Here is a 27,889-nt window from a genome sequence, read left to right as displayed (position 1 = left end):
ATGCTGCCCCACTTGAGCACCTCAGTGTTCGTGACTTTGTCCCTCCAGGAGATTCCAAAGATTCAACAAAGGCAATGCATATGAAAGCTGTTGAGCCTCTTTTCTGGATGAGAGTATAAGGTCCATGTCTCACTCTCACACAAAAGTATGCTGATAACGCATGCTTGATACACACCAGTGTGTTCTGTCAGTTTGTTTTGCCATACCCTCTTGTTCAGTCTAGACATTGTTGTGGCAGCTTTTCCAATGGAAATGTTCAGTTCCGTTTCAAATGAGAGATTGACTGCGACAGTCGACCCCAGATATGTGAACTCATTCACCACTTCAGGTTCATAGTTGTTTACCTTGAGGAAGGATGCCTCCTCAACTCTTTTGCACATTATGTTCATCATTTTTAGGCTTATGGTAAGCCCGAAGTCTTCGCAGACTTTGGAAAAAAAGTCCTGAAAGTTTTGAAGACACGCTTCTGTGTGGGTTGTCACTGCTGCATCATCAGCAAAGAGGTGGTGTTGGATAAGGGCCTCCCGAATCTTGGTTTTAGATCCAAGTCTTGCAAAAGTAAACTGCTTTCCATCAGATCTTACGTGCAAGTAGATTCCCGCAGTTGAGGAACCAAAAGTTTGTTTCAATAGCAAGGAGTAGAAGAAGATCGGAAACAGAGTTGGGGCAAGTACACAGCCTTGCTTAACTCTGCTATGAATCTGGAAAGCCTCAGAGACTGAGCCGCTGTATTGAACTGTGCTGTACATGTTTTCATGGAAGGATAGAATTATGCTTAAGAGCTTGGGGGGGACAAGTAGTTACCTTAAAAATTAATTCAACTAATGTTTGAGAATTTTTTTTATTCCATATTACACTCCGTCTTCCAACTATTTCAAGACAATGATTCAAGTCTTTTGAATCCATGAACTCTTTAAACTATTAAATATTTCCAAACAGATCAAATTTGCAAAATTATAGTTAACGGGACCATCACATACTCTGGACTAAAAAAACAATTCTTAAAAATTCTGCTGAACTAATCATCTTTTTGCTTGCCACTAGAGTCGGCAAGCGTGGTCTAAAACAAATGATTAAAAAAATTTAAAAAACTTGATTTTTTAAATAGAGTTAATTTTTAAAATACATTTGATATTAAATTTGAAATCATCACCCGATTAAAATCATTTAATTTAAATACCAAAAATATTAAGCAATACATGTCTACTGCCAAGTTTTAAAGAAAGTCAAGGCACTGAACAGGTGGAAGTCACTAGTTAAGCACCTGACACCAGAATTTGTTGCAGTGCTAAATTAGTTTTTTGGCAGCAGTAGCCTCTTTGGCAGGCGCAGAGGGAATATTTATTCAATTATTCATTTTAAGTTAAAAACCTAATTAAGAATTGGACAAGAAGGGAAAAAATTTTTTCTTCCAATCTCTGAATAAAAACTAGATGGGAAGTGGTGTGATCTACTAGTTCTAAAACTCTGAAGCTTATGGTGACCAAAAACAATCAGTTTAATTCACTAGCTACAGATATTTCCTTTATTAAATCAGTTAGCTTTAAATGCAAAATGTTTTGATACATTTTTGATAATTTTTTTCCTATGTATCCATCACTTAAGGCAGTTTTATTTAACAAAAAAGCATTTAAAATGTTTTTGTACATTTTAATTGAATCTGAATGACCATCCAAGTAGAGCTGGACACAAATCACAAGTAAAAAAGTTAGTCTATTTAATAGAAAATGGTGAACGATGCATTTTGCAACATAATAAATGTAAGAATTAAGTTAAACTAAATAATTCCTTATATAAATGTGTGTAGATATCATATATCCTCCTAGTTAGTAAAAAGAACTAAATTTAGCATGCTATATTTAGTTGCAAATCAATGTATATTAATGTTATCAAATAACGAGTAACAACCTCTCTCTCTGGAAAATAAAGAGTACAAATGCAAAACCTGATTGAAATCTATTTAATTCAAGGTTTCAAGCTTATTTAAATCAGTGGCTTAAAATTACTGATTTAATTCAATCGACCCCATTCAGGAAAACTTTCACACAGCTGATTCCCCCCCCCCCCCCCGCCAAATGTATTTCGTGTAACTGACTTTTACTATCTCACCACAACATTAACCAGTATCACAAAACTTAAAGATTGATTTAGATAATACAGTAAAATATGTAGGAAGTTTTTTGGCATTACTGAATTTGATAATGGACAACAGAACAAACAAGTATCGCCAGCACTGCTATGTTTCACATAATTCAATCACAAGTTTTTTTTGGAGACTCATGCCTTCCCATTTCTACATATCAAGAGTTTGGAAATTGAGAGTATGTTCATATTTTTACGTATTCCACTATTTCCATATCAAGAAAATACAATCTTTATCCTGTTCACTTTAGACAAATATGAAATGCTTACATTGAATGTTGTGTGCATCTAAGAAAAATGTAGATCTGATGAGCCATGACTCAACTGCTCTTTTACTTAGCTACCGCAAATCATCATATCCTGATGGCTAAGAGCAAGTCTTATAGCTTTAAAAAAAAAAAAAAAAAAAAAAAAAAGACTACACATGTACACATTTTTAGAAACGTATTGTTGTATGATGCCTTTCATATGACCCAAATAGAAAAAAAAAATAATAAAAAACCACAAACCTACTCTGAGATGGTTTTAACATATACTTGCAGAATTATTTTTAAGATTTCAGATTGAAGCAGCAGAAGGGCTACAAAGGAAGAACTGCAGAAAAGGGAGCCGACATTCACTTATAGACTGGCTGGTAGAAGAACCATTTAAAATATCAAGACACACTAGGTTGATGTTCCACTATCCATTCTTCAAATTCCACATTATTAAACAAACACTAAATACAACTGAAGTTATTTTTTAAAGCCAATTTAAAATTAGAAGAAATGGTCTATGGTATGAGTGGCATTTTAAACCATTTTCAACTGAAGCTAATAATAGCCCTTCATTGCTTATTTGAACCAATTCAGTTTCTGAACCTAACAGTCCGCTTACCAAAAAATAAAGAAGCCAAAGGCTAGAATAAGTTTCTGACTAACATTTATTCCCAAAGCAGAAACACGCACACTTACAGTATATTTAAAGTTACAGTGCATCTCTACAGTCACTAGGTTAGGGGTGTGTACACACAACCTTCTGTAATTTTTTAATGCATATTTATACACGTAATATTCTTTAGGGGCCTAAGCAGAGAAGTATCACACTGTGCTTTGTTTAAAAAGAACATTTACTGCAGTGTTCAGTCCACACTTCATTAATTTCCCCATATTAGATAAAGGCACAGGCCTGTTTCATTAAGTCTTAGTCAAGTTAGAGGAAAACTATTCATTTTGTTCAGCCTAGCAATCAGTTAGCTCAAACATGACAGTTGTGAGGCTTAATTAATATTTGAAAAAGCTCTGAGACTGTCTCATGAAAAGAAAAAAAAAAAAGAGATAGAAATGCAAGTAATATTAACAGAGGGCAAGAAGGGCTTCATAGTAAGAATCAAGTAAAACTTATTTGCAACTACCAGGGACCTGCAGTCAAGTAAAAATAAACTGTGCTCTATTTAAATGGACATCTCAAATGTGGCCCAAAGTTTGACTATGCTAAGTCTAAATTTAACAAACCTTGGACCAATGAAAGTATTTCCTTTTTTAAAAATTTCTATCAGAATTTTTAAATTAACATTCTCCTCCACTAACAAACTCACACACAACAGCACTTAAAAACTGGAAGTGAAATTGACATAATGACTTCCAGCATCCAAGTTAAGGGAAATTTAAAAATAAGCAGCAGAAAATGAGAACAGAATTTTAAAAATACCTTCACTTATCATCTAACATGTTATTAGTAACATAGCTGAGGAAATTTATTTAAAATATAGATTTAAGTTGATTGCACTCCTTTAAGCATGCAGAATTCTCAGAACACTTTCAGTTTAACTGTATCGAATCAGGCAAACAGAAGCTATAGATTGATGAAAAGTCTGTTTGGTGCATCTAATCAATTTTACTTTCATCTATGAAATAATTTTCTAAGACTTAGAAGAGAATCAAAATACACAGATGGCTTTCAAATTTAATGTTACTTTAATTTTATGTAGTATTTTACAGTATACACATTTTTTATATTTGCATTTGTGAATAAAAACAATGAAAGCAATTTTGACTTATTCACATTACTAAATTTATGCCAGCGGTTTAATTTCAAAGGTGTATTTAGTAAGCCTGGTAATTAATTTATATGGATAAACTTTTTGTGTAAAATGGAAATGATTGTTTCAATAACCACTTCATGTTAGACTTTTCAAGCTCTTCTTTGAAGTTGGTTCCATAACATCCTTCAATATGCTAGATTATCCACATTACCTGCAATTACTGATTAATCAAGAGAAGATGCAAATATAAGTAAGGGTATGTTATACTGCAATTAAAAACCTGCAGTTGGCCCAACCCCGCTAACTCAGGCTAAGTGTCTGTTTAATTGTGATGTAGAAGTTTGGGCTTGGGCCCAACTCCAAATGTCTATATTGCAATTAGGCAGCCCCAGAGCTCAAGCCCATGAGCCCAAGTCAGCTAGCATGGGCCAGCTGTGGGTTTTTCATTGCAGTGTAGATGACCTGTGCTTCACTTTTAGCATGAGTTGTCCTACTGAGTAAGTGGGAATACTTGTGTGGAGTGTTCCCTCTAATTTTTTATGTGCATGTGTGGAATGAATTTTGTTATGTGCACCAACATGGAAGTAATAGAAAACCAATTGAAATGTATTAAATATTTGGATGTTAATCTTTTTAATCGCTTGACAGCCCTAATGGTTTAGTTTTGAAATATGCCTTAATGAACAAAACAACATGTATAAGATTAAGTTAAATATAGGTATTAGTTAATAAAAACCAAGTATAGTTACGTAAATTACAATTCTACTGCTTAACATTAGGAAATACAAATTTCAGCTTTTACTGGAAAAAAGTGACACTACAATGAAGCTACTACAGACACCATTTAACCCCAACAAAAGAAATTAGTGTCCATATCATCACTCGTTACATTGGACCTTTAGCTTAGCTCAGGGAGTTTCAACTGAACAAAACAAAACAATCCTCCACATTTTGGCCAACTTACCGTATGAATATGGGTGGTGACATTTGAAATTTCAGGGATTTTCAAATGTAGACTCTGCAAAACGTATGTAGTCTGCATCTAACATTAAGAAAAATTAATTGACGTTACTTGATAAAGTCATACTCTGAAGTGAAACTACTTAAAATGTCAGTGACTCACAAGGATTGCATATGAATGTACTAGACAGCTGTTCAAAACAAGGTTTTCTAGTGAGACCTTGCCACATCTCTCCAGGCCCAAAATTAGAGCTTAGTAAAAAGCACAAACTTTTAGACTCAAAGGCCAGAAGGGACCATCATGGTCATCTAGTCTAACCCCCTGCACATTGCAGGCCACAGAATCTTACTTACCCACTCCTGTAACAGACCCATAACCTCTGGCTGAGTTACTGAAGTCCCAAGTCCTCAAATCATGATTTAAAGTTACAGAGAATCCACCATTTACACTAGTTTAAACCTGCATGTGACCTGCACTCGATGCATTAGCAGAAGGCAAAAAAAAAAAAGAAAAAAAAAAAGCCAGGCTTTCTGCCAATTTGAGCCAGGGGAAAATTCCTTTCTGACCCCAAATATGGAGGCCAGTTAGACTCCGAGCAAATACAAATTTCAGCTTTGTATGGAAAATTGACACTATGGTAAAGTTTCCCTACAGACTCTATTTAACCCCAACAAAAGCAATTAGTGTCCATATCATCACTTGTTACATTGGACCATTAGCTTAGATCAGACCCACCAGACACACACCTGGGAAAGAATTCTCTGTAGTAGCCCAGAGCCTTCCCCATCTAGTATCCCATCACCGGCTGTTGGGGATATTTGCTACTAGCAGTTGCAGACTGCCTACAGCGAGTGGCATGTAGCCAGTCTCATTTTACCATTCCCTCCATAAACTTATCAAATTCAGTCCTAAAGCCAAATCTTCTTGTACAAGACCTAATAGCAACAGAACCAGTCACAGGAATTTTTTTAAAATTACTTTTACGTGGAAATTTTTAAAGAGCTAAACAGCCTTCTAAAGTGTTTGCAACCTAAGCTCTGCCAACATAGAGAAATACAGTGAAAGGCACTAAAATAAAGTAAAACTGACTAAACTGTTTTCACTGACAAGATAAGTGAATTGGAAAAGGAAACAGTTTAATGTTGAAAAGTACATTAGATATTTACAAATTTTAGCTTTAAGACTCCAATTATCAGGTTAAAATACATGTTTTGAAAATATTCTTAATATCCTTTTAGACCATTTATTCATCCCTCAACTTCAGAGGGAATTTTACTTCATAAAAGACACTATGTAGCAATTTATATTTATATACAAGGGCATACCTCGCCCCATGACCATTTTGTTTAAAAAGGTCAATGAGCCAGCAAACATTTTTGTCATTACTAAGCACTGGCTTGTTACATAATTTTAGTTACATTGTGCACACAAATATACATCTCTGAGAACTAGTTTGGGGTGAACCCCAAAACTAACGAGTGCGTATTACATAAAAAAAAGTCAGCTAATCCATAATAAAATATGACTAGGCAAAAACTGTTAGATTTCTAGCCTTTCAGAATTTTAGCCATTGACATTGCTAAACTATTCTATTTAACAAAAGCTTATGGAACATTTTCCCCATTTTTTTTTAAATGTTCCTTCAAAGTTGATGCAATTTTCAGAGAGGAATGAATTTTTACAATTTAGACTCAGAGCTGTGATTTAATGATAGCACCTACAGAGCTTCCAATTGCAGTGTTGAGAATGTAAACTTATGGTCTTTATGATTGGTCAGAGTCACTCACCTGAAAATACACTGTCCAGTAAGGTATAAGAGCCAAAAAGACAGGGATAATCTTGACAAGGGCTTTCACATCTTCCACTTTATCTTCTCTGAATGGCCCTCCATGAGACATCTTTGCCATCTCAAACAGGCTTTGCTTACGAGGCTTCTGAAGTACTTCCTGGATTTCACTTTCGAAAATAAAGTTGAAGTTAATTCAAAAAACTCATGGACAACTTTGTATTGCTTTTTCATCAAAAAGGACCTTGTGCATTTCAGAAGTGGGAACTACTTCTAGATACAGAAGAAAAAACATGTTAGTCAAAGCGGATCAGAAAGGGACAAATTAAGCAAAGCATTCATTATAAAAGTTTACTAGTCATATTCTGATATCAGAGTAGCAGCCATGTTAGTCTGTATCCACAAGTATTCCTTTTCTTTTTTAGAAATATTCTAATCTTTCTTCATCCACTGGGCATGACTAAGCATTAAAAAATGCAACATTTGAAAGTGATAACTGGTTTATTTACACCATCAGAAAATAAGTTATTCTAACTTATTTATGCACTTGATGAAGTGAACACATGAAATTCCGTGCTGTATGAGGCACCTGAAACCCTTTGCCAACCTACAGTGGCTAGGTGAAGCCACCCCTTCACGAGGACCTCATAGTGTGTGGAAGACAGTAGCTCAAAGAGATAGTTAGAAATAGCAGTTATACAGTTCTGTTGCCTCATCAAGTCTGTTAGGATACGAAGACAAATAAAAACCCTTTTAAAATCAAGATGAGCCCATGGAGAGAGCAAAGCACAAAAGACAAATGCTTAATTAGTTCTCTGTGAAAAAATGTATTTAGCAAATGCTAGTCCAGAGTCTGAGGTGTGGCCAGATTCACTGGGAGCATGTCTATGCTACAGTGGCATAGCTACAGCACTGCAACTTTTCACTGTAAAAGTAGATGCTTCCTATATCAACAGAAGGGGGTTTTCCACTAATGTAGGTAAACGCCCCTCAGAGAAGCGTGAGCTTGTATCCTTGTATTGACCTAGCCACATTGCCATCAAGGACTAGGCCGACCTAACTATGGTGTTTGGGCACAAAATTTTTCATGACATAGCTAGGTTTACACTAAACAGTTAAGTCAACCCAGGTATATCCCTCAGGGGTCTGAAAAATCCCGAGTGACAGTTAAGCCAACCTAACCCCTGGTTTAGACAGTGTTAGGTTGATGTAAGAATTCTTTCGTCAACCCAGTTACCATCTCTTGGGAAGGTGGATTAACTACAGTGAGTGGAGAACCCCTCCTGTCACTGTAGTGAGTGTCTACACTGAAGCGCTAAAGTGGGGCCGCTGCAGCATTGCTAGAGAGGACATAGCCTAAGCTAGAGGTATAAACCAGGCTTGAAAGGAGAGGAACCACAGGCAAAATTTTGGAGTACTGGAAGAAGAGCAAGTCTGATTTTGCTGCACACAGGGAATAGATGGAAAACAAGGATATATTCTTTATTAGGACATATACACGCAAGCACTCAAAGATCTAAATGAAGTCAAAGTCTAAAATGGTACAGAACAGACTAGGACATGAAGCAGCAGCCAGCCAGTCATACAATCATTAAGCAAAGTGGCTTGAGATCTTAGTTGAAATTTGAAGTGAGTTAAGCCTGTACTGAAGAGTTCTTTACAAACCTATTAGCTCGGTGTTCCCTGGATCTCTTTCGTGAGCAACAAGAGTACGCCAGAATCTTAAACATGTCTGTGAAGGCACTGCCATCAGGTGGCTTTGTGATGAAGAAACTCTGACCACACAAAAATACAATGAACGAAATCCCAATGCAAACTGTTGGGATGATATATCCAATAACAAAGCTGACATTCTGCTGAATGTATGCAATGCCTCCCAGGGAGACAATAGCTCCCAAATTAATGCTCCAATAAAACCAATTAAAAAATCTTCTTGTGGCTTCTGGACCTCGGTCTTTGACCTGGAAGAGATTAAAAAACAAACAAGTCATTAGCTTTCTGAAAGGGCTGAAGCCTGTTTATTAGAATTCAGTCAACTCCGATACACACTCAAAAGTTAGGTTTAATTTATAGTCAAACTAAAATGACTAAAGTGTTCTATGGTTAGTATGGTAGTTAATGAAGTCAGACTGTACTGTAAAAAGAAAAGGAGTACTTGTGGCACCTTAGAGACTAACAAATTTATTTGAGCATAAATATGACCTTCCAATGAAGTTAGTACATATTCAACACATGGAAAGAAGAACTGTACCAGAGTGGACCTACTTTGCTCTTAGTTACAGTCATTACTTCCACAACATTAGTATCTCTTGGTTACGGTACATAGAATCATAGAATATTAGGGTTGGAAGAGACCTCAAGAGGTCATCTAGTCCAATCCGCTGCTCAAAGCGGGACCAACACCAACTAAATCATCCCAGCCAAGGGTTTGTCAAGCTGGGCCTTAAAAACCTCTAAGGAAGGAGATTCCTCCACCTCCCTAGGTATCCCATTCCAGTGCTTCACCACCCTCCTAGTGAAATAGTGTTTCCTAATATCCAACCTAGATCTCCCCCACTGCAACTTGAGACCATTGCTTCTTGTTCTGTCACCTACCACCACTGAGAACAGTCTACCTCCGTCCTCTTTGGAACCCCCCTTCAGGTAATTGAAAGCTGCTATCAAGTCTCCCCTCACTCTTCTGCGGACTAAATAATCCCAGTTCCCTCAACCTCTCCTCGTAAGTCATGTACCCCAGCCCCCCGATCATTTTCATTGTCCTCCACTGGACTCTCTCCAATTTGTCCACATCCCTTCTGTAGTGGGGGGACCAAAACTGGATGCAGTATTCCAGGGGTGGCCGAGGCCAGTGCTGAATAGAGGGAATAATCACTTCCTTCGATCTGCTGGCAATGCTCCTACTAATACAGCCCATTATGCCACTGGCCTTCTTGGCAACAAGGGCACACTGCGGACTCGTATGCAGCTTCTCGTTTACTGTAATCCCCAGGTCCTTTTCTGCAGAACTGCTGCTTAGCCAGTCAGTCCCCAGTCTGTAGCGGTACATCTCTAAACATGAATTCCTAAAATGAAACATTCTGTCTGACAACTATGAAGTCCATGTAGGATTCAAAATAATGTTTATGTTTTACATTCTAATAAGGCAGTTATAAGCTACCTAAGAATTTTATCATGCTCTAATATACCTACTTTAGTTATTACATTTGATTATCTGAATTAAGTTCTCTTCCCTCAAATATTGCAAAGGTCAGCTGCAGAGATTTCAACAGCTTTCCCAAAAAAAGTGGTCTATAGTTATAGGGAAAAAGTCTTAAGAGTAAGCAGCTTACTATTTGAAGAATAAGGCACAAACTTTAAATTTAAATATTATTTCTCTTGCAACTGTACTCTAACACTGCATTTTTATAAAATGAGTTTAGGTTTCAAGAGGTTTATCTTTATCACCAACAGGCCCCACCAAACTGAGTACAATATACATTTCCCCTTATAGGACATAAAAACTGAATAAATTATTCTTCTGCCAGAAGCTTTAACTGAACACCTCTACAGTCAAGCTTATGCTATTTTTTACCTTTGCAATTCCCCCCAGTACTCCTTATTCTATAGTAAATACTATAAACAATAACTGCTTCTAGCTAAGTCATAGGAGTTCTGTATAACTCAGGACAGGATGCAGTTTACCACAAGTTAAAATTTGGAAAAAAAAAAAAAAAATCTGTATCTTCCCTTTACTTAATGTATCAGCTACTTTCAACAGAATCCACAGCATCCCATAACTCTTGTGGCTGCAACACTTAAGTCAGCACCGTATAGCTGAAAATCAACCCAGAACCACGAATGAATCAGCATCAGGTACTGATGTTATTTGCCTGGCACTCAAAAAACTGGACATACATGCCATGATATGTCATGAAAACCCAGCTATGTCTGGGAAAACCCAGCTTTTTCTGCAGGAAAGAAGTTCTGTTGCTGGTACTGCTCTATAGCTTCTGTATCCAAAGGAGTGAAAAGTACCTTTCAAAACCTTGATTACATTATTTGACTAGACTGCTGTAGGAGGAGGTGCAACAGTTAGTCTGACAAAACTGCTGTGTGGACCATGGAAGACTGGAGGCCCCTTGCAGTTCCTACTTTTTCTTCAAATTTACATACGATAATTCTCTCAAAGAGAAGGTGTCTCCATACAAGAAAGGGGATGGAAGTGGGCTTGCCCTGATCTTCACGACAGTAGGCCATGGAGAGGATGCACTGTCATCAAGCTTTAAATATATAAACTGGAGAGAGGTTATACAGGCAAACAAGCTTTATAGAAAAGGAGTACTTGTACTCCTTTTCTTTTTGCGAATACAGACTAACACGGCTGCTACTCTGAAGCTTTATAGATGAGACCATGATTTCCACTCATTGACCAAATGCCAAGTCTACGATGAAAAGGGAGACCCATAATCCATCTTTGTTGTTCAGACAAGGGCTTGACAAAAAGAGAGGGAAATGATGGATGCTACAGTGAAATGTAGGCCATGGGCCCACAGATCAATGTGGAAAGTAATAGATACACTAGGTCAGAGAGGGCAGGAATACCTTGGAAGGGGAAAGGTACTTTGGTCTGTAAGAGATCAAAGAAAGAATAAGACTGAACTTTGATTGCTGTTGAGGTTCCTGGGTCCTGTTCCCATTAAACACATGCATATTACTCCCCGCTAGGAATCTGTATTTCTTATGGTAATGAACAGACAATATGCAAATAGTATAAACAAAGTATTAAGCACCTGTTTCTGCTATACATAACTACTATCATTGTTAAGCATTTAAATACATATACTACAGGCTAACAGAGACAGAGCCTCAAGGCAGCCATTTTTCTTTTTCAGGCTTCAAGACAGTTACTACCTGTTCCTGTCACTTTATCAACATCAGTTTCACCTTCAATATTGCTTCACATCAACCTTCTTTTTAAATCAAAGTGGCATACATGCCAGTGAAGTGCTAGTGAATGATGCACCATTTTTATTAAACACAACCTTACAACTTGCATAAGAGAAGGTAAGTTTCTGGCAGATGACTTCCCTCTTCCAATCTCAGCTCTCACTCTGCACTGCCACTCCATGCAAAGAGCTAACTCAGTAGCCTTGTCAAAAGAGAAAAGGGGGAAACAAAAGCAGAGTTTGAGAACGGAAAAGAAGTGTGTGCTGAAAAAGCCAGACTCATCAATAAAAATCATAGCCATGATGAAGTGGATCTACTAACCACTTCCTTAGAAAAAGCAGGTTTACCTGCTAAAATCATATTAAGACTGCCTGTTGGATAAATTAGTTATAGCAAAGGGGCAGAATATAATTTCTTGTCAGCTGCAGAAAATTCAGCACAGTTAAAATGCAATCAGTACATTTCCTTTCAAATATAGCACTGGTTCCTTAAGAGATTAGATATAACGTATATGTAGAGTTCCCTACCCTGTAATTCACCCTGCTGACTATGACTTGAGCTGACTGACAGCAGGAAAAATACTAGTCTAGGCTTTACAGTTTCTAAAAACACTTATGAATTAATAGACAAATATTTTTATTTATTTCAGGCAAATCTACCCCTTCTGCTGCGATCATTCTAGACACTAAATTTTACCTAAAGATCAAGTACATGAGAATTGCACATGGATTTTTATTAAGGAGTAATATTTGGCACAATACTGTAGGAATCCTCTTTCCGCCCCCCTCCGCTCCCCCACACACATTCCCATTATTTTCATTCACCCAAGCAGAAAAATTCCTTAGCTCACTCTGCTCAATTTCATCTGTGTTCAGGCATAGCAGCACCAACAGCTTGATTAAATTCTTAAGACCTAGTGACTGCTGCAGCAGGACAGGGTAGCATGTAAGAGGCACAGGCATGGCCATTTCCCTATGCTTCCAAGAACATTTTACAGTGACACAGAAAGAAGAAACTGGTATTATTAAAAAGGTTTCATACCTATAATTAGCTTTGTGGATGGGTGGGAAACAAATGGTATATCTGGACTTTAGTAAGGCTTTTGATAGTGTCTCACAGGACCTTCTCAAAGAAATGAGGGAAATATAGCCAAGAGATGAAGATGAGTGCATAAATGGTTGGAAAACCATTCCCAGAGAGTAGTTATCAGTGGCTCTCAGTCAAGCTGGAAGGGCATATTGAGCGGGGCCCCATGGGGATTGTCCTGGGTCTGATTCGGTTTAGTACCTTGATAAACAATTTAGATAATGGCAGAGAGAGTACACTTATAAAGTTTGCAAAAGATACTAAGCTAGGAGGGGTTGCAAGTGCTTTGGATGATAGGAATAAAATTCAAAATGATCTGGACAAACTGGAGAAATGGTTTGAAATAAACAGGATGAAATTCAATAAGGACAAATGCAAAGTACTCCACTTAGGAAGGAACAATCAGTTGCACACATACAAAATGGGAAATGACTGCCTAGGAAGGAGTACTGCGGAAAGGGATCTGGGGGGGTCATAGAGGATCACAAGCTAAATATTTGTCAATACTGTAACATGATTGCAAAAAATGAAAGCATCATTCTGGAGTGTATTAACAGAACTGTCTTAAGCAAGACTCAAGAAGTAATTCTTCCACTCTGCGCTGATAAGGCCTCAGTTGGAGTATTGCGTCCCATTCTGGACATCACATTTCAGGAAAAATGTGGACAAATTTGAGAAAGTCCAGAGAACAACAACAAAGATTAAATAGCTAGAAAACATGAGCTATGGAAAGATTGAAAAACAAACAAAAACAAAAAACAGGGGGTTCTTTAGTCTGGAAAAGAGAAGACTGAGCGGGGAACACTATAACAGCTTTCAAGTACATAACTGGTCGTTACAAAGAGAAGGAAAAATTGTTCTCCTTAACCTCTGAGGACAGGACGATAAGAAATGGGCCTAAACTGCAGCAAGGGCAGTTTATGTTGGCCATTAGGAAAACTTCATAAACAATTGCATAGGGAGGCTGTGGAATCTCATCATGGGAGGTTTTTAAGAATAGGCTAGACAAACACCTGTCTGGAATGGCCTAGCATAGGGTCACTACCCCCTCACCTCCCCCACCTTTGCCTTCCATTTAGCAACAGTTTCTAGAGGTTTTCAAACTGTGGGGCACACCCTCATAGCGGAGCATGGAGGAACATTTGGAGGCAGGGGAGCAGCCACCACCAGGTCTCTCAGGCCAGCCCTGCGCAGCAGGGCTCAGGGTGGGAACACCCTCTCGACCCCACTACTCACCTCAGCAGGCCACCCTGCCTGTCTGGGTTGGGGGGAGGGCACAACCAAAAACTGTAACTCAAAGGGGAGGCTCAGTTCAAAAATTTTGGTTATGTCCCCACCAAGGGTGGCCCACTGCAGTGAGTGTGTGTGTGGGGGTGGAAGTGGCGAGCCCCCTGGCGGGACTGTCCCAAACTCCCTGGTGTTGCTGCTTGCCTCCCTGAACGTTCCTCCACGCCCCCACGGAAAGACGCACCCCACCACTTGAAAATCTCTGTACTAAATAAAATGTGTTGTCCGCCATTACAGGATTTTTCTCACATACCCCCGATGAGAGCTCACAAACCGATAGGGGTACACATACCCCAGTCTGAAAACCACTGGTCTAGTTATTACATAGTCTTGCCTTGAGTGCAGGGGAGTGGATTAGATGACCTTCTGAGGTCCCTTCCAGCCCTAGACTTCTACGATTCTATTACAGCAAAATAACCATGTATCAATAAAACTGTCCAATAAAAGTAACTGATCAGCAATAACAGTTTCAGTATATAAATACAAGATGTTTTAGTTGTGAGCACTCTCAATAAAGTGTTGCTACTTCAACGTACCACCTTCTTTCATCTGTTCCAAGTCCAAGGAATTCAAACGCCACAAGGTGGAATGTGACAACTACTTAGTCTGCTTGAATACTTCAGTAAAACAAAATTAATCTATCATGGACAACTACACCTCAAAAAAGCCATAGGGAAACTGTTTATTTCCAAGAGAATAAAGTTAAAATCATCCACACTTTTTACAAAAGGGAAAGCATCATGTGCAGGAAATTTTTTTTTTTTTTTTTTAAATACTCAGAGGTCCTTACCTAAGTTTATTTCTAAAAAAGTTATCCACATGTAAATCACTGGGCAGATTTACATGTGTCAACTCTGACAATTTCGCAAACTCTAAACTTCTTGCTAATATCTAGATATTTTAGCATAAGACTCCCACCCCTCCAGAGGCTACTGAACAGCTCTTCTGCACAAAGACTTTTCACCACTTCTGCTGTTAGAGAGTCCCTTCTTCCAGAATAAATACCCAAAACAGCCACTGCTTGATGCTTTGCTCTAAATGTGGCTGAGACTTGAACAGCTGGTTATCCAATGCTCAGCTGGCCTCTTGGAGATAAGACAAGGTCATCCTCCTAGTTTCTACAGATTTTGGCTAAAACATCCTTACTAATACAGCTCATACCAGAGAAACTCAATGGCTCAACCCCTTGGCTTCCTATTACAGAGCAATAACTTCAAATATATTGGCTTCCAAGGTAACACTGACTCTGCTGAACAGAAGCAAATAGCTAATGCAAACACTTAGAACACTCTGTACACACTATTGCCTTTTCTGCAAGTGAGTTCATGAACAGCCCCTGTTTTCCACAGGATGAGCTGCTGCTGGACAGGTTTTCACCTATTTTGCTGAACTGGAAGGGCGTGCACTGAAGGTCCTCCCACTGCCTGATTTTCAGCCCCAGTTCTCCCAGAGTTGTGGGTTCTTGGGCAAATCACTTAACCCAGCTCCCCAGTTGTAAAATGGGATAGTACCTCTTTCATAATATAGTGAGGCATAATTTATACAGAGCTGTAAAGCATCACACAGAGTCAAGTATTAAATGAGGGGTCAGTATAAGCGAGAAGCTCTCATTGAAACGCTAACAGGAAAGGCCTCCCAGATCATGTTTTCAAACAAAATATTCTACTTAGATTTGATTATTGTCAGAGATGTACATTTACATCTTTCATCGTGAAGAATCCCGAAGTACTTCAACTAGATTTCCATCAATCTACACATAGGAATCACTTAAATCAATTAAATGAAGCCACTGCTGGGGATGAACATCCTAGCTGTTTAAAAGTGCACTGCAATACGATAAAACAGTTCAGGGTAGGAAGCTAATGCCTTAGCTCATTGCAACTATGACAAAATTTTAGGTAGGCGGAGTAGACAGACTGAAAGAGAAGAATCATCAGTTCTTTAATATCCACATTAGATGAGGACTGCTGTTTTAAGTCTCATCTGTTAGACATTAACTATAGCAGAACAGCTGCCCTTAAAACTATGCTTGGATATTGGCTCAGCAATAAATTAGAGGGCAGATGGCCACTTGCTGAATCACATCTTGCTGCACCAGTGTTTTCTTTAGAGATCCATCATCAAAGTATTGACCAGGCCAGACCTTGGCATCTTGAGATCCAGTGAGATAGGAGACCGAAGTAGCATGCCTGCAGATCCATATGAAAACGGTTGGAAGAATAGAATCAGCACTTCTCATGCAGACTTTATGCTTTCTCCAGCATCTAGTTGTTTTGCTTTGTTAAATAAAGTAATGTCCCAGTTCTCTGTGGTTAGGACAGTCTTGAAGTAATCCCAGGCAAAATTCCTCATCTTGTGCCTTCTACAGGTAGACTGAAATAAACCAGTGAGCTCTCTCCCAAAACGACATTTATCTTAATAGATTATGAAACTGCATGCCTCTTAATCAGACACAGTGACACTTTATTTTCACAAATATGCAAAACTGCAGATCAGATGGGTTACACAGGAACTGAATTCTGCACAAACAGAATTCTTATTTGGTACCAACTAGCACAAGAATATAATGAAATCTAATCCCAGCATCAGCTGCTAATGACTCCTGGGTCCCTGACATTGTCCTTCTGCTTACTCATTCCCAAGTCATGATAGCCAGCTCCACTTCCTCCTGTAGTCATTTACAAAAACAAGCAGAAAAATGTGTTTGTTTCCAAAATATTAACACTATCACAGTGTTCACTTACTAGCTGAGTAAAGGGCTGTACATAGGCTATATGGCACAAAGTATTTCCTAGCATTGATAGGTAGGTGCTGCAGGTGGCAAAAAATACCTCAGCACAACAAGACAGGTGAGTGGCCACACAGGACACCAAGGACTAAACACTCAAAATTTCCCTCTTTGTCCCCAGCCTACAGAAGGAATGAGTGATGGAGGACAGTTCAGTAGTCAAATTCACCCCTACAAGATTCATGAAGCTGTTCTTACACATCTTTCCATTAGTTACTATAGACACACTACTGTGAGAATAAACTGATGAGATCTCAGAAAACAAATTTATCCAATATCAGTTCAGCTCCATAATTTCAAACCTTTACAGTGAAATTTGGACAGTTTGCTGTTAAGGCCTTCTCCCGTTTCATGATCACATCTGTATTTAACTTGCCTATGCAGTTTGTTTGGGTGTTTTTTTTTTTTTTAAACCCACTGTCAATTTTAGAAAAAAGAAAAGGAGTACTTGTGGCACCTTAGAGACTAACAAATTTATTAGAGCATAAGCTTTCGTGAGCTACAGCTCACTTCATCGGATGCATTTGGTGGACAAATGGTCCACCAAATGCATCCGATGAAGTGAGCTGTAGCTCACGAAAGCTTATGCTCTAATAAATTTGTTAGTCTCTAAGGTGCCACAAGTACTCCTTTTCTTTTTGCGAATACAGACTAACACGGCTGCTACTCTGAAACCTGTGTCAATTTTAGGGCATCACAGATTTGAACTCCATGCCTTAAATTTTTCAGTTAAACACATGTTAACACTAGAAAAACATGTTTAAAAGTTGCCTACTATTGCTAACACTGCTTTAGCTGCATCAGTGTTACCATACTGCAAGACTTTGCTAGACCACTATCTGCCATCAGATTTAACCACTACATGCCTGTCAGATTTTCTCAGAACAGAGGAACCAGCCCTTCTGATCACCAGTTTAAGCAGATCTTTTCCAAGAAAATCTGATTGTCTGGTGATTAAAACAAAGGTGACAAATGACAATCCATCTACCGTACATCACTGCCAGTGTTGCTTATACTGATGAAGCTGAACAAGCTTTAGCAACAGTGAAAAAGCTTTAGAATAAAAGTTTCCCAAATGTAGAAAGGGGCTAAATCATCAATCCCTACCCAGTAAAACAGGAAGTAACTGCAACGTATGCACACTCAAAAGGGGAACTGGAAAGTGTCATGTGAAATCACATGTTTATAAACACTATTCTGAGAACCACCAGTCTCAATCTTAGGATAATATATTGCATCATGTCAAATCATTTACAAAAACAAGTCTTGCAAAGTACTATTAAGTATTTACACATGGAAAAAATATTTAATAATGAGCTCTTCAGTCTAGCAGAGAAAGGTTAACACATTCCAATGGGTGGAAGTTGGAAATAAGACTGGGAATAAGGTATAAATTGTTAACAGTGAGAGCTATTAACCATTGGAACAATTTACCAAGGGTCATGGTGGATTCTCCATCACACACAATTTTAAAATTAAGATTGGATGTTTTTCTAAAAGATATGCTCTATTAATTGTTTTAGGGAAATTTATGGCCTGTATTATAAAGGAAGTCAGACTAGACAATCACAATAGTCTCATCTGACCTTAGAATCCATGAAGCAGCAAAATTCGGTAGTTACATTTACGGCAATTGTGGGTGCTGAACTGATTGGCAAAAATTGTTCTGTATTAAACAGCCACTTGTAAAATATCTATAAATACCTCTAAATGTGTATTTAACAGAAAAACACTGATAATTATGCTTCTTTCTCCTAACTTTGGAGAATACATTTTTGTGTCTTTAAATGATTTTTAAATTGTTTAGTATCATTTTGTACGAGTCCTATTCTATTTTGAAGGTCTGCCACCCTTTCCATCCCCTAAAAACTAATTTGGATCCTCTAGCTACCAAGCGAATACTGAAATACTTACACTAATTTTTAAGGCCCATAATAAAATGTGTTTGCAAACAACATTTGGAAATCAACTTATGAGAATTAAAGCATAAAATACATGTCTAAATATTTCATCAAGTTACTATTTTCTCTCCTTAAAAAATTAAACTTGTCTGCAGACCTTGACAACAAAACCTTTACATTGCACAGTTGCCTCCAAACTTGATTCTAGTATCACATCAAAGACAGATTTTATTCCAAACAGTAGATATCCATCTACCCTGCTTTTTGGGAAATTCCTAGGTAGGGAGAATCACCTAAAGAGCTCAAGTTACAAGAGCTACAGAACAAGTTAAATAGCATGTTGTAATATATGTAACAAATGATAACCTAGAAAAACAGAGATTGGGAAAAATCCACACCTTTACTGGAAAGTTACTCATGATTAAGCAGCAGAAGAGAAAATTTCCCTTGCTTCAGTCTACAGTACTAATAAATCACTGTGAAATACCTGCAAGACATAGATGTCTTTGATTGAACACCAGTGGGAAAAGACTTTTTTTTTTTTTTAAAAAGGCAGCTACACTTTTAGTGATGATAGCTTTTTTTTTTTTTAAACCACTCTGTGTCTACCATATTTACCTTCATAAAGTGTTTGGGGCTAGACAAATGGAAAAATGCCTTACAAGATAAAGTCATATTGAAGCTACTTAACTTGATGGCTCACAAGGGAGTTATAAGAAAAGGAGTACTTGTGGCACCTTAGAGACTAACAAATTTATTAGAGTATAAGCTTTCGTGAGCTACAGCTCACTTCATCGGGTGCATTTGGTGGAAAAAACAGAGGAGAGATTTATATACACACACACAGAGAACATGAAACAATGGGTTTATCATACACACTGTAAGGACCAGAACTCAATTGTCCAGTGAAGGAACACAGGACAAGGAGTTAAGAAATCAGTTCTACTCTCTGCTAAGCCACTAACTAAAACTATTTTCTTAGTCAAGTCACATTCTCTTTACACCTGACATTCACAAACCATGAAGTGGGAATAATATTGCTACTCTCTGTAAAATAATTTTACATCTCTAATTGGAGTGTGCAATAGTAGTCCTTTGTATTAATATTACCTCCAGCCTAAGAGGGCTATACAAACAGTGTGCAACATGCTATGCAAAGTTAGATTATGCTGTACTGTCCGCCAAATATTTCATGTAGTCATTTTGCTCTGCAGTGATGATCCAATGAATGATCCCTTACCCAATTTGAAGAGAATTACTGTGTTGACACAACATATATCTGCATGAAAGACACTGCTGTTAATAAATTTACTGTATTTACAGCAGCTCTTTCACCTGCCAGGCTCCAGCTGGGCACAATGTTAAAGAAGCAACTATCAGGGGGATTATAGAGAGCCAGCCCTGAGGGGACCCACACAATCCATCTGAAACACCCATAAAACGAATGCAATTCCACTATGCCAGATACTTCTGGACCTTGAAGGGGATAATACTGGTCTGGATGAACCCCACAACCCTGGGTCCCTTACCACATTTATACAAGAGTAATGCTGCTTGGAGATATGGAAAACCTGATCTGGAGGGTCAAGAAAACAGCCGCATTGGCAAAGTTAGCCACCACAGCCACAAGGGCCATAAAGACCCTACAGCGGATTAACACAGTCGCTGTGAGTTAAAAAGTGAACTTCTTTGGCTCGTGTTCGGCAGAGGGACAGACTAGATGATCACACGGTCCCTCTCCTAACCTTGAAGCGTCTGACTCTGTAGGCGGGTTGCCCATTCCCCCACACCTGGCTGAACCCAGGCCCAAAGGACCAGTCCCCTCCCCTGTACCCCATACCCGGGCGAGGCGGCGGCCGGGCGGCACCTCACCTGGTCGGCCCCAAAGGGCGTGATGTTGGCTTTGACGGAGCCCACGCTCAAGCCCACCAGGGCCAAGCCGGCGAAGACGGCGACGGAGCAGTAGCGGGTGGCTCCCGCCTGGGAGCAGGGGGCGAGGGTGGCGTTGGCAGCCGCCGGGGCGGAGCAGTTCTCCACGCTGGCCAGCGGGATCTCCCCGCAGAGGGCCTGGCGGGTGCCCGGGGCCGCCAGGGCCGGGAAGGCCAGCATGCCCAGCAGGTAGAGCGCCAGGCTGAGCAGGATGGTGCCGAACTTGCCCAGCAGGGCGTCGGCCAGCCAGCCGCCGAAGGGCGAGACCAGGTAGGTGATGCCCATGAAGATCAGCAGGGCCTGGCTGGCCTGGGCGCCCTCCCAGCCGTAGGGGGGCCCGTTGAGGAAAAGCACCAGGTTGGAGGTGATGCCGTAGAAGGCCACCCGCTCCAGCAGCTCGGCCAGCAGCACGGCGGCGCAGGCCAGGCGCCGGCCCTGGAAGGAGCTAGGGCCGCCGGGCGGACCCCGGCCTCGCCACCTGCCGCTGCCGCCCCCCAGCAGGGGGCTCCGCTCGCCGGGCTCGGCTTCGCGGCTCCCCTCCATGGGGCGGCCGGTGACAGGCGCCAACGCCGCCGCCGCCGCCGCCGCCGCGCCCGCGGTCAACGCTCCCCCGGCGAAGAAACTTCTCCTCCCCGCCCCCCTCCTCGGGTCTCTAGCCCAGGGCTCCCGCCCCGCCCGCTCGGCCCATGCTGTGCGCGCTGATTGGCTGCTTCGGCTGTCACTCCGCCGTGGCGCTTCCGGGTTCCGCGCGCCGGTGTTGAGCGGGGGCTGCCCCTCGCCCGGTCCCGCCCAGGGGGCGGAGTGACGTGGCTGAGCGGGGCGTGGCTGAGCGCCTGGCTGACTGAGGGGAGTTATTGCAGGGAGCATGGGAGCCCCGGGTGGCTGTCTGTGGGGTAAATGCAGACTGCAGGGGCTGCAATGATGGGGCTGCACAATAGTTACTTTCCACCCACCTGAGATGGTCCTGATGCTCTGGGGCCTGCATTGCCTTTAGAGGACCATGAACCACTGTCTTGTGATTAGAAAAGGAGGACTTGTGGCACCTTAGAGACTAACAAATTTATTAGAGCATAAGCTTTCCGATAATCGGATGAAGTGAGCTGTAGGTCACGAAAGCTTATGCTCTAATAAATTTGTTAGTCTCTAAGGTGCCACAAGTACTCCTTTTCTTTTTGCGAATACAGACTAACACGGCTGCTACTCTGAAACCTGTCTTGTGATTAGAAAAGGAGGACTTGTGGCACCTTAGAGACTAACAAATTTATTTGAGCATAAGCTTTCGTGAGCTACAGCTCACTTCACCGGAGGCATCTGAAGCAGGTGCCACAAGTACTTTTCTTTTTGCGAATACAGACTAACACGGATGCTACTCTGAAACCTGTCTTGTGATTGTGTTTTGGCATATTATTCAACTGACCAGATATTATTTTTATTACGCACTCTAAATTTTATTGTATTTATACAGTCCAACAGGTGTGCACAACACTTTACTGAAAGATGAAATGAGAGGTTCAGGACCTTACATGGTAATTCGACACTCAACAAAACAAGGGATAACAACAAAGAATGGAACAAGGGGATGGAGGGCGGATGGTATAACAGGACAGGATCATGTTTTAATACACACTTTATGTCAAGCAAGTATGTTATGAGTTTCTTTGGAAATAAATTTTGGCCATAAACAATGAAATACCCTGCTGCCTCTCACTCATTTCCAGGAAAACCCACATAGTTTCTATTCTTTTTAGGTTCTTATGCTGCAGCCATCATCGTGGTATATATAGAGTGTAATTCTGGACTACATTTTAAAGTATGTTCCTCTTACATTGAATAACCTCAGTCATAATTGTTTACATTTTCACTTCTTGAAATGGTCACAGCCTGAAACAGATCCCGCCTTCATAGTTTGAAATAGATGGACAAGTTAATCTTCTCCCCTTATGATTTCAACATTCAATTAAAATTAAATTTTCTTGTATAATAAAATATTACTATGAAAATGTGATTTTTGCTCTTGCTGCAGTTCATAGTCAGAAAAAAAGAAAACTAAGAAAATAGGAATGACAGATAGGAAAAAATAGAATTCTCAGTGTAAGCTGTCCCATTTTTATGTAATGTTTTTGCATCATACTGATATTATAAACTGATCAACTGCCACCTTCAAAATGATTAATATTTATATTTAGCATTTGGTGGTGTTGTGTAAGCTGTGAAATATAAGTGATTAGGAAGCATAGTTTAGACTTGCCTTTTATTTTCTTCTTCCCACTGTATTTGAGTTTTACCATGTGTCACCAGATCATATGACACCTGAAGAAATTAAGGCCTTGACTTCAGTGGGACTACACAGGCAGTAAAATTAACTGTGCATGTCAGTGTTTGTGGATCAGGGCCTTAAAGTTACCCTTTTGCCACCTTTGCTTATGCTAATTAACAGTTGAAGTTAATGGGGCTAATTTTGTGAGTAAGTGCAACTTATCATGAATAAGGGCATATAATGCGTCATTGGGAGTAGTCACAAAGGCAAACACTATGCTCAGAAGTATGTATTGTAGGATCAGGTCCTAACGTAAAAAGGTTTGCTCTGAACAAAATGGAGACAATATTGCACTCTTCCTGTTTTCAATAAAAAGGCAACCACACCCAGGCATCTGGTTGCAAATCAAGATTTTATAATTGTCAGTAAAGGAGTGTAGTTAAGTGTTGCTAATTAAACAGCTGGTCCCAGAAAAAAAAAAAGTACTTATCTTCAAAGAAGAGCCTTTGTAAATAACATACTGACCCCATGGAAGTGACTCATTAAATATATTTGCTCACTTTAATGTTTAAACTTAATGACAAAGTGCAGCAAAGTTCATACAGGCATATGTGGGAGAAGGATCTCATGTTTGTAAATTACTGTGGATGAAGGATATGTTTGTAAATTATTGTTGTAAAGTTACCAATAATTTAACAGGAACTGATTAACATTTTAGGTTTACATGACTTACCTAATTCTGTCTACTACTATGCACCTCGATGCAACTAGTGTGATTACATTGTCTAACGGTTTCTAATGGCATTGCCTAGGGACTACAAGTAGATAACATTGCTTTGCATTAGGGTACATTTTAATATACACAGCCATCACATTCTAGTCCCTGCACACATTATCTTTGCAGTAGTGAGGTGACATTTTATATTGGCCCATCCACCAACTGTTAAAAACATCTTGCAACACTGAAATAGTCATATTTCATATTAGAGATGCACATTATAAAAATGTTATTGTATCTTCAGTACTGAGAAATAAGTAGTTATGACAGTCCTGTTGAAATTCAAAAGCAGCTGTATCTACTGAAGGTATTGTCTATGAAATATAGTGGCTTCACCAGAGAAATTTTTCATTTTTCTCCAAACAAGAACATCTCACATTTAAAACTCCTGCATGAGGATATGCCCAGGATGAATGTAGCACCCAGTGAGCTCTTATACCATTTGGTGTTGCATAAGAATAATGCTTTTTCCGTGAAAAGTCAACATTTTATGAAGGATGTAAGCATGAGTTTCTCAAAGCTGGGGAGACCTGGCTATGAAGGCTATGAAGACTTTCCAGGAAAGTTTAATCAACACCAGATAAATGGATGGAGGATTGTTTTTCCTTCCTTGCTTGCTTACTTTTGAATTAGGAGTAGGGTTTCCAACTGTCTAATCACACAAACCCAACCACCCTTGCCTGACCACGTCCGAGAGGCCCTGCCCCGCTCACTCCATCCTCCCTCCCTCCGTCACTCACTCTCCCCCATCCTCACTCACTTTCACCAGGCTGGGGTGGGAGAGCGGATTCTGGGAGGGAATTTGGGTGCAGGAGAGGGCTCAGGGCTGAGGTCAAGGGGTTTGCAGTGTAGGAGGGGGCTCCGGGCTGAGCCTGGGGCAGGGGGTTGGGGTCTGGGAGAGGGTGCAAGCTCTGGGAGGGAGGAGTTTGTGTGCAGGAGGGGGCTCAGGGCTGGAGCAGGGGCTTGGGTGCTGGAGGGGGTGAGGGGTGCCAGCTCTGGGAGGGAGTTTGGGTGCAGGAGGGGGCTCAGGGCTGGGGCAGGGGGCTTGGGGTGCTGGCTCCGGGATGGGGCTCAGGACTGGGGCAGAGGGTTGGGATGCGGGAGGGGATGAGGGGTGCGAGCTCTGGCCAGGCGGTGTTTACCTCGGGTGGCTCCTGGTCTGCGACGCAGCGGGTAGGCTCCCTGCCTGCCCTGACCCCACGCCGCTCCCGGGAAGTGGCCGGCACATCCCTGCGGCCCCTGGGGGATATGGGAGGGGGGCTCCACGTGCTGCCCCTGCCTGCAGTTCCCGGCCAATGGGAGCTGCAGAGTTGGTGCTTGGGGCAGAGGCAGCATGAGAAGACCTCCTCCCACCCCACCAAAGGACATGCCGACCGCTCCTGGGAGTGGCGCGGGACCAGGGAGCCTGCCTTAGGCCCACTGCGCCAATGGACTTTTAGTGGCCTAAAAATCTCCTGGATTGGCTTCAGTAGCCTTCAGGAGATAGAGCCAGATTCCGGGAGACTCCCAGTGAAACCGGGAGGGTTGGCAACCCTAATTTAGGAGTCATTCCCCAAAGAGTTAAGCAAACCCTTTGTCTGAATGCCACACTATAGATATTTTAAAGACACAGCAATAATTAATGGTACCAGATTTCTAGATTGTTAGCTCTTTGAGGGAGGGTCTGGACAGCACCATGCACTTTGTAAGCACAATAATAAATAATAATAATTAATTAATAATAAAATAAGTAGGCCCCCTTTGAATTTGTTTCTAATTCCCTTCTCTGCCATTTTTCCCTCCTTCATCATTCATCTTTATTTTGATCATTTTCTTGAGTCTGTCTCCAGTTTGAAGCCAGCATCTCTCTTTCAAAAATATTTTCCCACCACCTTCTTTTAAAAATGTTTCTGTCATGGGGAACAGGCACCAATTAACCAATGTGCACTTGCTTCAGGGGAGGCCCCAGCCAGCGGAAGAAACAAATTGAGTGGCGCTGCAACCCCAGGATACAATGTCAGTCCCTCAAATTTGGCCTGGCTTCCTGTCCGTCATGATGGAGGAGGTGCCGGCCCCAAACCTGAGTGAGTGGCATTGCAACCTGGTGCTTGGCCCGCCACTTCTACCACAACCATCGAACCATCAGAAGGCTCAACACATTAAGAACTTCTGTTCTCTGGCACAGGAGGGGGGCAGCACACTGAAGTTTTGCCTAGTGCACCCATGGTCTTGTATATCACGTGTTCTATCTAGTTTAAGGAAGGTGGGGGAGAGAGGCAATTTCAATAGTGCACAGGGTCCTAAAACTCTTTAATCTGGGCCTGATGGGGAATCCAAATCTTTAATGTAGATCAAGATCCTGACAGAAAAATCCTGGAAGAATTGTGCTCACAGAAGAGGTTGTCTTTTAAGAAAAAGGCCCCAGAGCAGGAATTGAAATATCTGTTAATTGACAGTGATAAGGAAGAAGACCCAGCAAAAATGCTTGCAGTAAGAAACCGGCAGCAGTTTGAACATGAACAAAGAGTGTCATATATTTGATTGCAGGAATTAGAAGTTAAGGCAAAAGTGGACAGACTTAAGCTCCAACTCAAAAGAATAAAGGAACAACAGGATCTGTATCATCCTGGAGAGCAAGCTCCTCTCAACAATGAAGATGGGATAGAATCTATCCAGTGTATAACAATGTTGGTATGTTGTTTGATTCTAAGCAGTTGTCTGTATGTAACCTTTTGCTATGACCAGAAAGAGGGTAACCAAATATATCCCAACACTGCCACCTTTTATGTCAATGCTTTTACTGTGAGCTCAGATAAAGGTACCCCATAACTTGTGCAGAGAATGAAAAAGTCAATGGTAAAAGATGTTTAGGGCAAATTACAGCTTCTAACATCACCCTTGTCAAAGAGGAAGATTACTTACGAGATCTGAGTATGAATATTGTAATCCTCTATGAGTTTACTGTAAGTGTGCCGTTAGCCAGAATCCATCTTGAATAGGATGGTGTTAAACATGAAGTTATAGCTGGTGTAAGGAATTTATTGCCTATGGATCTTTTGATTGGGGATGATATTAAGGCTTTGTTCAGTCAAGTTGATAACATAAACCAGTCACAGGAAAGAAATAATCCTAAATCTGTATCTACCGGGGGCAAGGATTTGCCTATGGAGGGTTTCTCCAAACGTTTGTCTGAGAAAGATAGCTGTTTATCTGTACAAAAAGGCAGTGCATATGTGGAAGAAATTTCTGAGTGTCTGTCTGGTATCTCAGAATTGAATCTGGCATTAGATAAGGCCCAGGGAAATGTTTCTCTAGAGCAGATTAAAGTTGATGGTCAGGTTAAAGCCCTAACTGAGGAAGGAAAGGGTATGGTCTTGGTGAGTGATGGATTGTTGGCTAGTGAAGTTTGTAAAAGTAAGCCTGACCCAGGTAAAAGTGACGTGCTTAAAATAGCTCAGTGTAATGAGACACTATTTGTGGAGAATAGCAGTTTATCTATTGGGAGTGGCAACTTGCCTGGTAAGGAAACTGTCCCACTTTCCAAAAATATGTCTGAAATCAGCCCTGGATGCTTGGACAAAGGAAAGGATATCTCCAACGTTTGTCTGTTAAGATTACCAGTGTGTCTGCTGCAAAAGAGTGTGTCTATAGTTCTTTGTTTGTGGAGCAGACAGAAAGTGCTTCTCAGTTTATGCTACTTGAGAATTTGTCAGTTGTCCCAGAGCTGGTTCTGGATATAACTAAAGCTCAGGAAGGAAGTGGTCCTAAATTTGTATCTGCTAGGAATAATGACATTGTAACTAGATTGCATCCAGTTAATGTCATAAATAAATCCCAACAACCAAGTGATTCTGGTGCTTCTATTTTGCCTGTTGTTAGTGTATTGCTGGGTAAAGATATGACAACCTTGTCTGATCAGGTTGGCATCATAGCCAGGGCACAAGGGAAGCGTAAAGGTGATTTGACTATGTTACCCACTGACAGTGTAGAAACTTGGAACAAGGAAGACAATGCTTCTAATCTTTTGACTATGAAGCCTAGCAGGT

General features: G+C 40.5%; 1 protein-coding gene across 3 annotated transcripts in view; it reads right to left on the bottom strand.

The window, feature by feature from the left end:
• The window catches only part of SLC15A4 (solute carrier family 15 member 4), a 49,698-nt gene extending 28,232 nt beyond the window's left edge, over positions 1-21,466 (bottom strand). The window contains exons 1-4 of one of the 3 annotated variants that reach the window (XM_043497935.1): positions 20,773-21,466; positions 8,578-8,873; positions 6,914-7,082; positions 5,130-5,207 (exon numbers count right to left, since the gene is read on the bottom strand). In XM_043497935.1, the coding sequence (XP_043353870.1) occupies positions 5,130-5,207; positions 6,914-7,082; positions 8,578-8,873; positions 20,773-21,372 (1,143 nt within the window). In that variant the 5' untranslated portion in view covers positions 21,373-21,466. The remainder of the gene's footprint in view (positions 1-5,129; positions 5,208-6,913; positions 7,083-8,577; positions 8,874-20,772) is intronic. The other 2 variants (XM_043497936.1, XM_038373789.2) reach the window with 2 other exon arrangements.
• Between the last annotated feature and the right edge of the window lie 6,423 nt (positions 21,467-27,889).

This window comes from Dermochelys coriacea, chromosome 15 (genome assembly GCF_009764565.3).
Source record: "Dermochelys coriacea isolate rDerCor1 chromosome 15, rDerCor1.pri.v4, whole genome shotgun sequence".
Classification (NCBI taxonomy): Eukaryota; Metazoa; Chordata; order Testudines; family Dermochelyidae; genus Dermochelys; species Dermochelys coriacea.
Note: the sequence above shows the minus strand (reverse complement) of the source record. Positions and strands in the feature narration are given on the sequence as shown.